Source organism: Cupressus sempervirens, chromosome 2 (genome assembly GCF_028749045.1).
Source record: "Cupressus sempervirens isolate cs-2001-9-10 chromosome 2, ASM2874904v1, whole genome shotgun sequence".
NCBI lineage: Eukaryota > Viridiplantae > Streptophyta > Pinopsida > Cupressales > Cupressaceae > Cupressus > Cupressus sempervirens.
This window is the reverse complement of record NC_143119.1, coordinates 641,263,802-641,282,281: the sequence shown is the minus strand read 5'-3', so window position 1 is coordinate 641,282,281 and position 18,480 is coordinate 641,263,802. Positions and strand designations below refer to the sequence as shown.

At 36.8% G+C, this 18,480-nt stretch overlaps 2 protein-coding genes across 3 annotated transcripts in view; one reads left to right on the top strand and one right to left on the bottom strand.

Annotated features, from left to right (window-relative positions):
- Positions 1-18,480, top strand: part of LOC149575000 (uncharacterized) — a 72,062-nt gene that overhangs the window by 17,209 nt on the left and 36,373 nt on the right. The gene's annotated exons all lie outside the window — the stretch shown is intronic.
- Positions 16,211-17,817, bottom strand: LOC149575001 (uncharacterized). 2 transcript variants are annotated; one of them, XM_089812155.1, is made up of 3 exons: positions 17,184-17,817; positions 16,813-17,089; positions 16,211-16,705 (listed from the first exon to the last, which is right to left on the bottom strand). In XM_089812155.1, the coding sequence occupies exons 1-3, from the start codon at positions 17,225-17,227 to the stop codon at positions 16,319-16,321; spliced, it is 708 nt and encodes a 235-aa protein (XP_089668281.1). In that variant the 5' UTR covers positions 17,228-17,817; the 3' UTR covers positions 16,211-16,318. The 2 variants fall into 2 exon arrangements, with proteins under 2 accessions (XP_089668281.1, XP_089668280.1); XM_089812154.1 differs by having other exon boundaries at positions 16,813-17,817.

Here is an 18,480-nt window from a genome sequence, read left to right as displayed (position 1 = left end):
CATTTCAACTTTTGATGGATCTGGTAACTCCTCAACCAGGGCTTGATTGCAGAAATTAGACACATTTCTGCTTGAATCAAATGTTTGAAGAAGAGGCTATCAAGTTTGCCACCTTGCTTGTTGAAGTCATAGCACATGATTGGTGCTATCGTGGTACAATAATACAAGGGCATGATTCAATCACTAATTTGGAACACTTTAGCCAAAGATTGATAGAGAGATTTGTTAAAAGGGATCTAGCTATTTATTCAAGGAGTTTCAACAACTAAAGGAAGAGGCCGATGTAGAAGACTATAGAAGATTTTAATAGGCGTGTAGTGATGATTTCAAATGTGATAGAAAGAAGACTCACTCTTTTTTGTAAAAGGGCTAGCTAAACCTCCCAAAGTTTAGTAAGGGCATTTGATCGAAGTTATATTGGAAGAAGCCATCAAGATAGCTCGTAATTTGAGGGATTGGGTGACTAAGAATAGATTCTACTTTAATAAAGTGCCTCCCATTTCACCATAGAGACTTTTTAAAACAATAAACCACCTCGTAGAGCATCATATCCTAAGCCAAGTCCATCAAAGTTGTCTAGAATGAGCTTTGAAAGAAAAAACCAAGTTTCACATGTAGAGAGCCATAACAGCCAAGGCATAGTTGTTTGTGGAAAGGACAAATATATTACATAGAGGTGGTTTCCAATGATAATACAAAGAATGATGAGCCCAAGCTTGGAAAAGATGTAGAAGAGATGGAGCATGAGCTTTAAGGAGGAAAGCATTTAGAAGGTACACTTGCAGCATTATGAGGGGCACTAAGATAATACTTTTTGTGATAGAGGAGATTTGTGTGGGCAAAAGGTGAACTTTCTTCTTGATAGTGGGGATACTCACAATTGCATTGCTGAATGACTATTGACTAAATTGGAACCGAAGACAAAAAAATGAAGGGTTTAATGTTATAGGTGCTAGTGGGACAATTATTTCTTCTTACAAAGATTCCACAAATGGAATTGACTTTGGGAGAGTATAAGAAGAAATATGATTCTATATTATTCGCATAGAAGAGGTAGAGGTGGTTTTAGGAGTGCAATGATTGTATTCAGTTGACAAATATAAATAGAGTTATTAGAGTATAGATTTATCATTCCAATCTTACGGGAAGAGAGTAGTCCTACGTGGTCTTTCTAATGATGGATGCGTGAAAATTTCAGCTCAAGGAGCGAACTCTTTGTGGAGACAAAGTGGCATGGGTAGTTGTATGTTTAATTACCAACACATGTCCCTGAAAGGATGGGACATCTTACAATGTGGATATTTACTCCAATTTGGGCTAGTAAGGCCTTTGAAGACATTCATCTTGGACTACCACTAGGTAAAGGTTTTCAACATACAATCGAGCTTGAGGAAGTAGCAAACCCAGTCGTGACGACTCCATATCACCATCCTTGGATTTAAAAGAAAGCATTAGACTATTTTTAATATTCTAGATTCTTTCTATTTATAGCTTATTGTTTAGAATCTTGGTTTGATGGTCATTTAGGCTCTCTTTTTTGAATTGTCTTAATATTTTCAATTTTTAGACATCTTTATTTAGATGACTTCTCTTTTTTGTTAACACTTTTTTATAGCGTTTGTAAACTTTATTTATTTGGTGTATTGGTAATACAATTTGATTTACTTTTTTTAGAGTTACATTGTATTAGAGTGGGTGATGGTCTGGTATCGTGGGAGGAACTAGGATTATGGAAAAAAAAACCATTAAAGGTTTTGTTTCAAAATAGTTAGTAAAACTTTCAAAAGTTTTTAGTAGTTGCTTCTTTATTGGGCGGATTATTTTTCTGAGAACTTTTAAGGATTTTGTTAGAGGGGTGAATTTATGTCAAGATTAGAAGCTCATAGCCTGTGTTTGTTTTTTCAAGCCGCGTTGGGGGTTTCTCTCCGATCCACATGCTTAATGTGTCATTGTCCTTAGTGTACACATGTTTTTGACGACTTTAAATTGGGTTTTTGTAGCACAACTTTTTGGGGTAGCTTTTTAGCACATGACGACATGTATGGGTTTTTTATTATTTTTTTTCAAAAAAATCTGGTTTTTAAATACTTAATTTTCTAAAAAAATATTTTTAGTTTTGTATAATTATTTTCTCTATAAAAATATTACTTGTAGGGTCTACTCATTTATGACCTGGTCGAGGTTTTTGTAGTTTAGGAGGGGTCTTTGGTTTTTTTTGGGTTTTATCATTGTCCTTAAAAATGATGTTTGGTATGCTACTACGTGTCTCAAATTTTGTGTTAGCTATCTATTTGGTTTTTCAATTTTATCCTCAAAAATTGTTCTGGGATTTGTGAAGTTGTTTTGCATGGAATTTATGTTAGATGTTCCTTTTTAAGGTTTTTTTTTTTTCATTTTTATCCAAAAAATGATTCTTTGTAAATTTTAGTTACAAGGTTTTGTCAGTTTTTTCCACAAAAAATGTAGCTTCTTGTAGTCTATTTTGAGCCATCTTGCCCATTTGCAAAAAGTTCTTCACACATCATGGTATCTTGCAATTTGTTTTGGGGTATCTTGCTCATCTATTTGGAAGGTTTCCTAATTTTTCCTCAAAATTGTCGCAATTGTTCGTGGGGTCTCTCTAGCTACAAGGAGGAAAAAATTTGCTATCCAACATTAGGTTGGATGTTTTGTGATGATTTTTGGTTAGTTTTGCTGATTTTGAGAGGGCTAGTGGCAAACTCATCTTAGTGGCATAGTTAGTGACAGACTCTTGTCTCTTGTTGCAGAGTATTTTGAAGAAGGGGACACTCTTCACTATTATTTTCTAGATAGATTTTGGCTACTCTTTTTTGGATTAAGGTAAAAATAGGGTTTACAGGGACTCGAAACCCAATTAGTAGCATATTACATAATAATAACAAGGAAGTCCAAAAGTAGAACTATGCTGGAAAACAAATGAACCTTCATAATATCCAACAATGGAATGTTAGGGGCATTAATGCCCTTGACAAACGTAATAGGATCAAGCAGTGTCTTGATTTTATCCAATGTGATCTAGTCTTTCTTCAGGAGACTAAGCTATCAACAAATAACTTTCAGAAATCTGTTGGATGTTGGTCAACATGGAATTCCTCACATGTTCCTAGCTTAGGTGCTTCTGGGGGCCTCGCTGTATCATGGAATCCTAAGACTACCAAGGCTCAACATCTTCATCAAGGAACTAATTGGCAAATGTTATCCATTCAACACTATGAACTTTCATTCCATTTGATTAATGGTTATGGCCCTACCCCTACGTCAAATAAACAAAGTTTATGGCTTACTCTTACAGGTTTTATTCAGCAATTAGTAGGTGCCAAATTTATTATTGCCGATGACTTTAATGCCAATCTTCATCCTAGGGATAAGTATGGAGGTATTATTACCCCACCTAGAGCTACCCAGGACTTTAATGATTTTGTTAACAATAATGCTCTATTCGATGTTCCCCCACAAGCTGGATCTTTCAATTGGACTAATAGAAAAGTTGGGTTCTACCGGATTGTAGTTAGATTGGATAGATTTTTGTGTTCACAATGTTGGAAATTGGCGAATTATACTATCCAATCTGATATACTACCATATTCAGAATCTGACCATTTCCCTATTCAATTGTCCATTCTTCCATTAGATTCTCCTCTTACTAGTTTTTCTAGACCATCTTTTAAGTTTGAAAGTGTATGGTATTGTCATCCCCACTTTGATGGCCTCTTAAAACAATGGTGGAAGGATGCTCCACTAGAGCTAGGAACCAAAATGTTTCAGTTTCACAAGAAAATGTAGTATGTCAAAGGGTTTATCAAGATTTGGAACAAACATGTTTTTAAAAATATTTTTGAGGAGAAAAATGTGGTAGAAGAAAAATTGGCTGAGATTAATAAACATATTTTACTCCATGGTTTAAATGCTGATATGCATTCAAGACAAAAGAATTTGCAAGAGGAGTGGTTTGAATTATGTAAGCGAGAAGAAGAGTATTGGAGACAAAAGTGTAGAGAATTGTGGCTTCAACAAGGGGACCAGAATACTAATTTTCATGCATCTACCAAACAAAAGAAGGCTAATAACACAATCTTTAAAATTCATGACCATTTAGGAAATTTGATTTCTGACGCTAAGGGCATTCAAACTGAGAGTGTGAGGTTCTTCTCTAATCTTCTTTCCCCTCCACCACAGGATCCCCCCTCTTCCCACCTTGTGGATGAGATCTTGGATTCCATCCCTTCTTTGATTACGCAACAAGACAATTTGATTCTTATGGCCCCATTTACTCTTTCTGAGATTCATGGTGTAGTATTTTCTATGCTTGCTGATAAGGCACCAGGCCCTGATGGGTTCATTGCATTATTTTTTCAAAAATGTTGGGATGTCATTTGTTTTGAATTGCTTGAGGTTCTTCAAGAATCTAGGAAAAATGTTTCCATTTTGAAGAAATTAAATACCACCAATATTGCTCTCATCTGAAAGATCCCTGATGGATCTCTGCTGCTAATCTGCTGTAGCTTTATTATATTTTTTCTTTTTAATTTTCTTTTTCCTGTTTATTAAAGTTTCTTGCAGAACTAGACGGAAATGTAGAAGAGTTTGTTTGTTTTTGCGTTTTTGATGATTATTCAACATAGAAATGAGAAGGAGCAAATGATATGAAAAGAGTCTGAAAATAAATAACAATATGCAGCAAAATCAGAATTGATACAAATCGTACCAGGCAGATCTTTGAATTATAGAGCCAAATAAAGGATCCAGTACATTTTCCCTAACAATGACGCCAAACTGGCTGATGGAAAAGGACTGTGAACATGCAAACGTCTGCTGCTGATTATCCGACTCTGTATACTTCAAAGTGCTGCAAATGGCGGCTACCGCTGCAAGGCTCACTTTCCCATGTACCAATAATCGTGCCCAGCTAAACAATATTGCAAACCCAAGCTGAAATGGTGTCCTCGTTCCCTGATAACAGCTGATACCACTGAAAATTCGAAGACCAAATACTGCTGAGGGTTACGTGCCAACCAGTAAATACCTTGTGGTTTGCGTCCCAGAATAAAATCGCCCAAGCAGAGCAAATTTGTAAACAAGTTTAAAATGCATAATAAGAATGAGGAATGGCGCCTCCATCTCCTTATAACCCCTTCCAAAGCAAATGAAACCCTAAAGTGACTCCAAAAGGCGTTGGGTTACAAAAGTGATTTAAGTCTTATTTTAAAGTGGCAATGTTACTAAAAATGACCCTTTTTCTCCATAGACATAAATTCGTTCACTGAATTGCCCTGAGACCAAAGAGAAAGATTTAGAAAAGTTCAAAACCTTTCCAAGGAGCTATCACACCAAGGGGTACACATCCAAATGAGGTCAAAATTCCCCTTATTACTCCAAAATGGCTATTAACTTAGCCTTATTTAATTATTAAACGCTAACTTAGGAAATATTAAAAATATAATCCAAATAGCTACAAAATGCCCAGCTGACATCACAAACCATAAAATCATCCTGTCACCTGTCTGTGACTGAAGTCGGAAATCAAGGATCCACTGGCAGTCTCATCCCTAAAATATAGGGATGCTCCTAAATTTTAGGAAACAAGCTCTATCCCTCTGAAACTGAACCCAAAGAGCAAACTCATGGAAACCCAACCCTGTGCATGATCATACCTCCTAAAAAGTAGGAATGAACCCCATAAATATAGGAACTGTCTCCTAAAAACAAGGAACGTCTCCCAACTGATCAATAACCACCAGAACACCAAGTCCCCAACACTGAATAACCATACTGGGTCTCTATCCAACCCTGTCAGCTTACAAGACCCCATAATAAACTGACTCACATGTCTCTGCTAGATTGAGCTAGAGTGGGGACATGACATCATCCCAAAGGTTAATGATCCCTATTCTTTTGTTGATTTCTGTCCTATTTCTTTATGTAACACTATCTATAAGATTATCTCAAAGGCTATCTATTTGCAACTTAAGCCCATTATTCCAAAAATTATATCGATAGAACAAGGGGGTTTTGTTCTTGGTCGGGAAACAACTGAGGGAGCTATAATAGCCCATGAGACCCTTCATTCCATCAAAGAACATAATATTTCAGCCTTTGTTGCCAAATTAGATATGATGAAGGCTTACGATAAATTGAATTGGTCTTTTCTTCTTCTAGTCCTTCATCAGTTTGGTTTTTCTTCTAGGTGGTGTAAATGGATTAAAGCTTGCATTTCAGGTGCACATTTTTCTATTCTCATTAATGGTGCACCAGCAGGTTTCTTCGCCTCTTCCCAAGGAGTTCGTCAAGGTGACCCTCTTTCTCCATTCTTGTTTATCATTATGGCAGAGGCCTTCAACAGACTTATTAACTCTTTTAATCAAAAAGAGTCGTGGAAAGGTATCAATATTGTAGGTATATCTTTGTCCATAACTTATTCTCTTTTTGCTGACGATACTTTACTTTTTGGATCATCTACATATCAAGAAGCACAAAGTATGAAAAAAGCCATTGACCTATATACACAAGTTTCAGGTCAATGTATCAATGCAACTAAATCTAAAATTTATGTATTTAATACATCCCAATTGGTTTCTCAAAGAATAATCCGTCTTCTTGGTTTTCTCCGTGATCATTTACCTTCTACTTATCTTGGTGTTCCTTTTTTTATGGGATTAAACAAACCCTCTTATTGGAAATCTGTGATTGGTCATATCAATGGTAGAATTAGTGCTTGGAAGGTTCACTGGTTGTCCCTCTCGGGTAGAATTTTGCCTATCAAAACTGTTCGTTCTGCCATTCCTAACTATTACTTCTCCATTCTACAAGCAAATTGAAACTTTAATCCACACCTTCCGTTGGTCAAATAATATGAATGGTTTGAAGATAATACTGCTAATTTCTATTCATGCCATGTCAACCTCTTATAGAATAGGAGGTGTCAAACTTCCCAACATTGCCAATAGGAATAGGGCTTTTGGTGCTAAACTTGTTTGGCAAATGTATGAAAAATTCTTTGCCAAATGGTGTTGCCTTTTACAAGAGAAATATTTAGATAACTTGGAACCTTCCAGAGTTCTTACTGTGCTAGACCCGCCAAAGGGGTCTGTCATTTGGGATTTCATGATGGCTTCTCGAGAAGTTGTTACTTCATTCATATCATGGCAAGTGAACAACGGGGATAGTGTCAATTTTTGGTTTGATTCATGGAATGGGTTCCCCCCCTTTGCCACTATTGATTCTCTAAAGGATTTTTCAAACATAGTTATTCAAGCTTGGGGGACATCCTTTTCTACTTATGTCTCAGCTATTCATAGGTTCATAGGGCTAGTCATTTGGCAAGACCCCTCAACTCTTCCTATATCCCACAATCAGGCTGCTTCTTTCAAACAAGTACTAGCTGAAAGGAATGCCTTTATGTCTAATCATCCAAATTGCCTCTTTTGGGTTCCAGCTAAAGATGGTAAATACTCTATTAAACTAGGATACTTGGCTCTCCAACATAACCAGTATAATCAAACCACATATCGTGCTTTTGAATTTTGTTGGAATAGCTGTGTAACGCCTTGCCATGTGACCCAAAAGAAGTTAACCTAAAGTTTTACTAAGTTTGTCAAACATTTTTTTAATAAAAAAGTTAAAGATAATAACTTAACAACAACAGTTATAACATAGCAGAAGCGATTAACATTCACATAAACACGTACCATAAAATAGATTACAATTCTTAAGGCTCCCATGACGTTGAATCACATTTAATTTTAATTAATTCTAAATCCAATAAATAACACATCCACATTAAAGATTAACTATAAGTTCAAATCCAATTAAATAATATACATTTGTCCATAATGCCACTTGGCAATAATCAGAATGCACAATCATCCACTATACATGTCATAGGGTATGAAAGGCTGAAAGAATATACATCATAAAAATAGATTACATCATCTTGTAAGATTTTTGAAATCAAATACAATACACTAAGTATAACCATCCATCATAGAAATACAATAACAGATTAAAAGGAACATTTGCACAAACACATCCAGCAACGGCATCTGACGGTTGGATCTCAATGGTGTAAGAAAAACCACTACCACCCAACCTCGTGGAACCTAAATGGTCCACTCCCACTGCGCTAAGGAGATAGTCTCAAGTCCCAAACAGGATATCAATCCCAAAATCAAAAGTAATATCTAAGTCAAGGAAACCCTAAAAGAAAACTATCTCAAAGGGTACCAAGACACAAGTATCAACTAATCCCAGAGGCAACACAGACACGTAGGAAATCTACTATGCAAGTGGGCAAGTGTCATCGCACGAATCAGCTCTAGGGTTACTCGGCTAGTCTTTTAATCCTCCGGCCCCCTAGTGACTCTATGCAACACTAGAATCCTTTCGTACTGACAAGGCATACTAACGAGTCAACTCTAAGGTTACCCGCCTAGTCTTCTAATCCTCCGGGCCCTTAGTGACTTTCTGTGGTACCAATATCTTGTTAATTCATTTTAAACCCATTTAATGAAATGTTATCACTTATTAAATAACCTACAATGGGTTACCCTGATAGCCACTTTGGGCCCCGACCTCCATTGCAAGCCACTTCCCAACATGACATATAGATAACCTACCCTAAGCTTAATAAAATCAAAAGATCACAAAAGACCACATACCATACATCAGTTCTTAAACAAGGAACTGACAAATACTGAAAATCATTGATCATAATCATAGATTCCACCAAAATGATCATCTTAACAGGACTGATCCCAAAATTAAGTATACATAAACCAATCCACGTCATAACATGACATCACCAAGCACAAATCGTACAAACACCTCAATCCTATAAAAGTGACTGTAAAGCAATCCACATACAACTGATCGAAGACTCAAAGGTTATATTAGACAGGTCACACCATTCACCTCAATTTCACACAAGAACACTGAAAAGCAATAACAATCAATAGATCAAAACATCTCATAGAGCATACTAGACACATTACCATAGTTGAGTATAAAAGATTGAGATCAAAACATCATCATGGCATCACAAATCTGAATTCCCGAGCCTCTAGTAAACATTCTGATTGGCCAAAGCTAAGACAACCCAAAAAACTCCAACACCAGTAAATCACACGTCACATAAAGTGCATACAAAAATGAATTTCATAATTCATTAGGTTTTGAAAATCCTAAAGTTCAATATTTACTAAAGGTTTTCAAATTAAATCACAAACAATTCTATAATGGAAACCAATTTTCTCAAACAAAGGTTTCAACCCAAAGAAATTCTAAAAACAGAAACATAACGGACACAAAGAAGACAGGAATTCGAAGAACGAGCAACTACTGCACAAACCCACAAAATCCTACCTGGATCTCATGCTAAAACAATGAACGCACAAACATGCAAGAATCTTCCTTTTCTTTCGAAAACCCTCTTTTCGAAAATTGGCTCCTCCAAACTTGTGTATCTATAAATGAGTTCTAATTTCCTTAGTAAAGAGTTTTTCCCTCAAATCAAGGCTTTGATCATGCAATCATGCGAAAACCCCTTGTCTTTAATTACTATATATTAATTTTCATGCACACACTTTATGCAATTTAATTAAAATAAACTTTATTAAATTAAAGCTTTCCCTCCCTTATTAAATCATGTGACGTTTTTAATATAATATTTATTAATTTAACTAATAATATTATTTAGAGTTTATTAAAAACAAAACTCCTAAATAAATTATAATTAAATTAAATAAATATGTCTAAATTAGAACTTTAATCAAATCTTTTAAATTTAATTCTTTTAGTTAATTAATTCACGAGACATTTTTTAATAATATATTTATTAACTTAATTAATAACATTATTTAGAATTTATTATTAAAATAAAACTCCTAAATAATTATCATTAAGTAAATATAAATACGTCAAAATAGAACTCTAATAAAATCTTTAAATTTAATTATTTAATTGAATTAATTTCTCAATTAATTAAATATCAAATTTTTTTATAAAATTTCCATATATTATCTTTTAATCTGACTTAATTAATAGAAAAATCACCAAAGACCCATAGGAAGAAAGACGAAAACCCAATTGAAGACACAGGACAAAAATCAAATTCCAGAGTTAAAATAATGAATTCACGTCACTTGATGAATTCAGACGGGTAAACTAACTTAGATACTTGTCCTATTTTCTAGGACAATTGGCTTAGGGTTTAGGATTTGGACTCGAGTTATCTCCCACTTATACCATTGAAATACTGTGATAGGGTACGTTCATCCTGGCAAATCAGGGAAGTCAATACCCGGTATCTGCAATCTGCAAAAAATCCACGAATGTACAAACACAATATTCTAAACTAAATAGGCAATGGTAGGAAGTGGTTCATCGTGTAGATCCCGACTAGCAGGTGACTACAACTCCCTTCCTCAACCACATCGGAAACATCAAACATAAAGAAAACATACACGCACACCATACACATGCAAGTATGGGGTAAGTATCCATAGAAACCACATAAAAATCATTTGTCTAACTAACATCATTCAATAACTGAAAGTCAATAGATATATATCATCATTGAACATAATCATAGCACATGCCTTAAAGAATTTGGTCAAAACAAATCAGAAAAGTAAAGTAGGGGTAGGCATTACAAGCTCAGTTCTGCCAAAAGCAGGATGCTTTGCATGGCTTGCACTAAAGAACCGAATTTTAACTAGTGATTGTCTTTAGAGATTGAACATTTCTGATCCCTTTAGCTGCGTGCTCTGTCCGCAAGTTATAGAAACAATAGATCACCTCTTAAACTGCCTTTTTGCCCAAGATTGTTGGCATTTTGTCCTTGATAAGCTTAATTTCCAGATGCCATTACTTAATTCTCATGGGATTTATTCCAAGCATGGCCAATCTTATACGCTAAATCAATGTTTTCATGTGTTTGGAAGTGCATCCCTGCATCTGTAGTATGGGCAATTTGGTGGAAAAGAAACAAGAGAATTTTTAGACAGACGTCATCTCCAATACCTCAATTTTTGGAAGGATTAGAGAGATCAATTGTTGAGTTTGTTAATGCTTCAGTAAGTGAATATAAGGGTAAACATGTTTTTTCTCCTTGGGATGGCTATGTTATTCAGCAGTGGAAGGGTTTACTTTTTCCTCATCTTCCTACTCCATTATGCCCATCAAAGATTCCACTTATTCGAGTACAAACCAAGTGGATTCCACCAAGTGAGGGTTATTTCAAACTCAATTTTGATGGGGCCTCTAGAGGAAATCCATACAACTCTGGCTATGACATAGTCTTAGAGATTTTAAAGGTCATGTGATTGCAGCAAAATCATCTTCTCTCCCTCAGTGTACTTATAACAAAGCTGAGGCCTTGGCCTTGCTTTTTGGTTTGGAACTTGCAAAATCTCTTTCTATATCTAAGTTACTTGTTGAAGGGGATTCATCCATTATTATTAATGCGTGTATTAAACGTCATGTATATAATTGGTCCATATAGTATATATTACATCAAGTGTGGTCTCTTCTTGATTCAATCTCTGAACGTTACATCATGCATACTTATAGAGAAGGCAATCTTTTAGTTGATTGTCTCGCTAATTTGGGTACTGATGGGGTTTATATCAACTCTTTACTTTCCCCACTTAACCTCCTTGATCTCCCCAACTTGGTTAATATTATGACAAAAGAATATGTTTAGTATAAGGCTGAGTCCTCATATTTTATTTGATAGTAAATCATGACTTCTCTATGATTTCGCATGTTTTTTTCTTTTATGGATCTCACTTGTTCTTTTGAGATATTGTATGTAGGGCAGGGTCTTGGATTGCACTTGCATCAGATGGCTTTCTAATATCATGGTCTTAATTGAAGTTTTGGATGTAGATTAGTGATGGTAATCTTTGTGACAATTTTTGGCTGGGCTCTTGGTCTTGTCTCTGGCACCAATCAATGAATTGTATTCATATGAGTTTTGGGCTCTTTGTAATCACTATATTCTCAATCTGGGAATCTCTATGACAAGATTCATTAGTCTTGATAGATACTCTCTCTTGATGCAGTATTTCTTTTTTTGCATCTTTTTTTGTATCAGGCAATGACCAGAGTTTTTCTTTTCTGGTTCTTTTCTCCGGGAGCTTTTTTGAACCAGTTATTATTAATATAAATATAATGTTTCACCAAAAAAAAAAAAAAACCAGCCAACAAGACCGCTAGAAAACCAAAAGACCAATGACCAGAACTAGACACAAAAAAACCAAAAACCACCAAGATGAGATAGACACTGAACTAAACCAGCTCCATAAGAGCCTTAGCAATGATTTTGGCTACTCTTGATCATTGATAGCAAAATGTTCTGAAGAACTTATGACCACAAGACATGTGAAATCTTCTGCAAGGTAGTTGATAGAATGATCATTAATGGAGGGCATTTTAGTATCCTAATTTCTTGCTAATTTTAATTCATTATTTAGAATCTTAGTTTAATGGTCATTTAGGCTCTTTTTTTGAATCGTCTTAATTTTTTATATTTTTAGACATTGTCTTTGTTTAGACGACTTTGCTTTTTCGTCAATGCTTTTTATACTGTTTGTAAACTCTATTTATTTGGTGTATTCACAAATTCATCCAATTTCTTAGAGTTTCAGAAAGATATTGAGAAGGGAATCGAGAATCTATTGGATATGGGGCATACAAGGCCTAGTTCTAGCCCATTTACTTCATCTCTTAAGAAGAATGATGGGACTATGAAAATGTGCATCGATTATACAACCCTCAACAAAAGGACAATAAAAAATCGCTATCCCATACCTAGGACTGACAAATTGATTGTTGAGTCATTAGTTTGTGATTGCGGTACCATCAAATTATTGCAAGAGGTGAGGATGTGCATACAACAACTTTTAGGTGTCATTGTGTGTATTATTAGTTCTTGGTTATTCCATTTGGTTTAATTTAATGCATGTGCTACCATCTAATCATGCATGAATTAGGTGTTCATTCTTCATTGAGGAAATTTGTGTTTGTTTCTTTGATGAGATTTTGATACATAGTAAGTCATGGGAGGATCAATTGAAGCATTTTGATAGGTGCTTGGCATACTTGAGAAACATTGTTTTTATGCTAAGGTCTTAAAATGCGAATTAGTGTTGATTGAGTTTTTATATTTGGCATCAAGATTATTGTCCAAGGTGTTAGTTTAGATGACGAGAAGATCAACGCAATCTAGGAGTGGCCTAGACCAAGGAAATGAAACAATTGAGAGGATTTATAGGAATTTGCAGCTCTTATAGAAGATTTATAAAGGGGTTCCCACTCTTGCAGCTCCTTCGACTAATTAAATGAAGAAAGGAGAATTCTCTTGGAGTCCTATAACCCAGCCATCTTTTTAGAACTTAGGAGATATTGAGTTCATTTCCTATTTTGTTAATTCTAGATTTCACAGTTCCTTTTATTCTAGAATGTGACTCTTTAGAAGGCGGCATTGAGGCTATTGTTTACCATATAGGGTAGATGGATACTTATTGCATTAATAGATTAGGATGTAACACAAAACAAAGACTTTATTCATATAAGAAATATGCAATTCCAATTACAATGATTACAATGCTAATGATGCTCCAATAGTCCATTCGGACGATGTACATATACTTTCCCGAAGGGGTGATTCAACCGTCACGCGCCCTTTTGAATACAACTCTACCCGTTGGCTATAATACTTTTTACCGACATCATCCCCCCAAAAAGTAAAGTCGTCTCTAAATGACAAAAAAGAGACAACAAAACTCAAACTATAACCCAAACAATTAATTACATCAAGATGTAGACACTAAGAAGAGGGATGCATCCCAGGTGTAGTAGACGTCTGTGCTCTAAGCTCGTCTAGCTCTGCTCATAGCTCACACACTTGCCTTGTCCGTACCTTCAAATCTGCATCAACCTCCATTTGAATCTCCAAGTTTGTTTGCATCATTCTAGCAATCTCTCCAAGTTCCGTCTCCTTCTTTGTTGCCACTTGTTGTAGTTGACTTTGCTGGGCCAAAAATGTTGTCCTCTTGGATTCCTAGGCCGCTCTCTTTCACTCCTGAGCAGCTTTCTCTGCAACTAGTTCTGCCTTCATCGCTGCTACCCTATTTAACTCCTCTCGAGCACTCTTTGTCGTTGCCTGGTCTGCTTAGCTCCTCCGAAGGGCATAATAAGCATCCTTGTATATCCGGACTATCTCCTGAGTTAGAGCCTCTATGTGGCCCTCTCTAACTGACTCTCTCGTATTGACCCAATCCTTGCGCATCTCTGTAGTCTTGACTCTGGGCCACCCACACTCCTCGAAGCAGACTGAAAAGGCAGCTGGGCACCCTACTCTCATGAGGGATATGACGTGCTCCAGCTCCTTTACTATTAAATCCAAGGCTTTTGTTTGTGTAGAAGCCACCAGTCGTCGAGCCCAAGTTGCCATATTAGCAATAAATGCCTCCACACCCTCTCCCATCGATGCATCTGGCCCTACTGTAGGTTGCTCAGTGTCCATAGCCATCTTTACTGCCTCTACTATCTGCTTAGCAGTGCTCTCCGTGGAGAAGTGTGATATCCCATTGATTTGTGTCAGGTGACTCTCCTCCACTTGTGTGCCTACACGATCTCCTTTTGGGGCTACTTCCCGCGCAAGTGTAAGAATACCTGTTGCCCATGGTGTTGGTGTAGGGTTAAACCTTGTACTCAAGTACGTGCTCAAGCTCTGGGATTTACTTTCTTTGTTTGGTTCCTTAGGCGTTGCTAACAATGCTGCGCCATCGTTACTTTTGGAACGACTGTCAACGTCGTTACCTCTCGAACAAGCTCCATCGTTACCTCTGGAATGACTGTTGCCGTCGGTGACGAATGTGACTCTGTCCCCCCTACGGCTACGGCCTTCGGAATGGGTAGTGTCCTGTAGTTGGCTGAATTGCAATGGTAGCAACAATCATCATCACTGGCTGTCTGAATTGACCAAACCTTGGAATGTGGTGTGTACCCACTGGAACCAAGTTCGTCATCGCGGAGAGTGTAGGCTGTGAAAATCTTAATGGTTTCACTGTAATCACTTCCACCTCCTTGTCCTCTTTTTTGTCCTTTGCGTAAGTCTCACTCTCATCGGAAGAAGTCTCCTGGCGACCACCATCAGTATCTCCTCCATCCGGTCTCGATTGTTTCTGTCTAATCGTGGTCTTGTTGCCAAGTGTGTTGAGGTGCCTCCACTGCATGATCGGGGGTTCGCCTGGTGCGAGTGGTCCAAGCTTGTCCTCCAGCCTGTCGTGGGGAATCATCCGCATCATTGCCTCCAAAAATAGACCAATTGCATAGTGTGGCATTTAGAACGTCTTATGTTGCAGTGCCATAAATTCGTACATCCTTTCTGCCAACAGTGCAACCCAATCGTACACTCTTCCATGTAGGATCCCATTCATCATCGCCACTTGTAGGAATGAGATGTTTGAAGCACAGTTGGATCCTGTGAGGTGACTTTTTACTAAGTCCATAAGACAACGTTAGTGCCCTTGTTGAACGTTGGACTTCTTCAGTCCTCTACCCTTTGACGTGTCCACGAGGGCTTGTTTCTCTGTTTGTGTCAAATCCCTGCATACCAACTGTACCAGTTGTGCCTTCACCTCTCGACTCAATTTTTTCGATTTATTGTTGATTTTCCTTCCACCCTGTGAATGACCAGGTAGTCTGAATACCCGTGCGAAGTCTGTGCTCTAAATGATATTACAAGGTCGCATCTAAGATAGGCGAACGAACTGGTTCGAGAGAATCTATCGCACGTCTCTATCATTATGCGCAGGAACACTTCAGTCTTGAATGCAAAATATAGGCATCTATATTGCCCATTCAACTTGTGCCTTTCGAATATTGGTTTTCACTAGATGGTTATCAAGTGTCTCCTCCTTAGTTGCCGATTCGTGACACAAATCCGATTTGGGCACGTGAATCGGATCCATAGATTCGGGATTTTTTTTTTTTCCCAATTATGATTCGTGGAGGATTCGTGCATATATATATATATATATGCATTATATATACTAAAAAATAAGAGAAATATACATAATTCTAAAACTAAATCATTTCATAGTATGAATCTAGTATACTTGATCAATGACATTGATAATTAATCTATTTTCACGATTATAAAGAAAATCAACACATTCACATTGAATTACTGAAAGTGAAAGCTTGTAACATTCAAAATATAGATCATTAAACTTAAAGTTTATAACATGATTTACTCATAAAAGAGTCAAGAGTCAACACTAAAGTTTTTTATTTAATCATCAAATGGATTTTCAAGAAAATCCGCATCAGAGGGGTACTGGTGAGCTGCAAGTGCTGCATCTGTATTAGTAGAGGAACCCAAACCACTAGTAGTAGAGGGGATTGTTAACTCATAATCCTCCTCCTCATCATCCACATCAGTCAAAGTGGATCTAGCAAGATCTCGGATGGTCATATCTAAATCAGGAGTCTCGGGTGCTACATCCCAAAGCTTTTTGGGCCCCTTCTTGTACTTAGGATCCTTCCGTGACAACAAGCGCAAATTGTTGTGAATGAACACAAGGTCTTCTGATTTTTTTGGAGCCAACCGGTTGCATTTGATTGAGTGGATAAAGGAGTAAGTACTCCAATTCCGCTCAGCGGCAGAAGAGCTGGCAACCTAAAGAGAAATTAAAAATTATCAATACAACAATCAAGATAAATAAATTAAATAATAAATTCAAGGAATTGAGAATGTTAACCTTAAGCTTAATTTTACAAACTTACTTGGGATAGGACCTTTATGGCAAGAGGTTGGAGGTACGTGAAGGCTTGCCCATGAAGGTACCACCATTTGATGGCACCCATCCTGCTTTGGTCTGCTATGGCAATAGGGTCGAAATCCTCACCTGAGTTGAAAGCAGCAAATTCACTCCTCACAATTGCCCCAATCTCTGAATCTTGGAATATCTTAGCTAGTGCCCTCTTATACCTATCTGCAACCTCTGCATCTCTAAATGGTGGCACTCTACCTGGAAGGCGAAGTACATCTGCACTATAGTACCTGGGGATAACAAAAGACAATTGAACACTATCAAATATCAATAGCACAAACATTGGATAAAATAAGCACAAACATTTGATAAGAACTACAGTACCTCGGGGATAGAGCATATGCAAGGAGGTGCAAAGGTGTGGTCATCTTGTTCCATCGATGATGAACAATTTTTTCCACCTTCTTGTAAAGGGTGTCCTCAGGATCATTCTCCCTCCTCTGTATGACCTAAGATATGAAATATGAATAATAATTATAATTAGTGAATATGTCAATTTAAACTTTAGAATCTAGATATCTCTCAAATAAAAAATTGTTGTAAAAGAGCGTAAAACTTACCATTTTAATTTTTTCCAGCATACTATCCATGAAATCATAAATATCCCCAAGGCATGGCTCATCACTATCTGCGAAGCGAAGCATTGCCATTATTGGATCGGTGATTTCCAACACATAACTCACAAGACCCCACCAATCCTCATCTAGTATCATTCTTCTCACATTTAAAGCCCTTGCTGTATTGGAATTCTTCCAAATGCCCCATTGGGGGCTAATGACCATATGCTTCAATGCTTCTTTTACCTTCACAAGTCGTCTCAAGACGATTGTGTGAGAGGCAAAGCGGGTTTCAGCAACCTAAGAACATGTTAAACTCAAGTTAGTAAAACATTTAAAAATTAAAACATGTTAATGTAAACAACAACAAAAATTAATAATTGTAGAATCCAATAATATTCAATTATATATTAAATATAAAAATTTACCTTCAATAACTCCAAGTCCGAGAAACTCCTAAAAATTGCTTGTGACATGTGGTGATTTGTCACAAACATTTGAATCTCTTTAGCTTCCTCATATATCTTTTTCACCCAATCTATTTCGGTGCCAATTGCTTTCATCACTAAATTGAGAGAATGGATGGTGCATGGTGTCCAAAAGATATGATCATATCTAGACTCTACAATTATCCCTGCAGCCCTGCAAACTTTTGCATTGTCCGTGACCACTTGAACAACATTATCAGGACCCACTGACTCCATAGCATCAATGAGAATGCGTGAAATAAATTCTGCATCTTTCACTTGCCCTTCACAATCAACTGCCTTCAAGAACATTGCCCCCTTAGGGCATACAGCAATAACATTGATCAATGGACGGTTTCTACAATCTTTCCAACCATCCGAAATAATAGACACACCTGATTGAACCCAAAAATCTCTTATTGGTTGAAGTTGAGCCTCTACATTTTTCCTCTCATCATGTAATATGGTAGTGCGCAACTTCTCATAACCAGGCGGTTTGTAACCATGGGGTGCATCATTTATTGCTTCCACCATCTCCCTAAAATAAGGTGATCTAGCAAAATTAAATGAAACACCATTTGCAATTAAACAACGTCC

What these genes read in the sequence shown, in the direction of transcription:
- LOC149575001 (XM_089812154.1), bottom strand. Translation starts at nt 17,199, where the DNA reads ATGCTCTATCCCCGAGGTACTGTAGTTCTTATCAAATGTTTGTGCTTA. An exon ending in CCATAAAGGTCCTATCCCAA is followed by an intron (nt 16,706 to 16,812) that starts GTAAGTTTGTAA and finishes ATTTCTCTTTAG; the next exon opens with GTTGCCAGCTCTTCTGCCGC.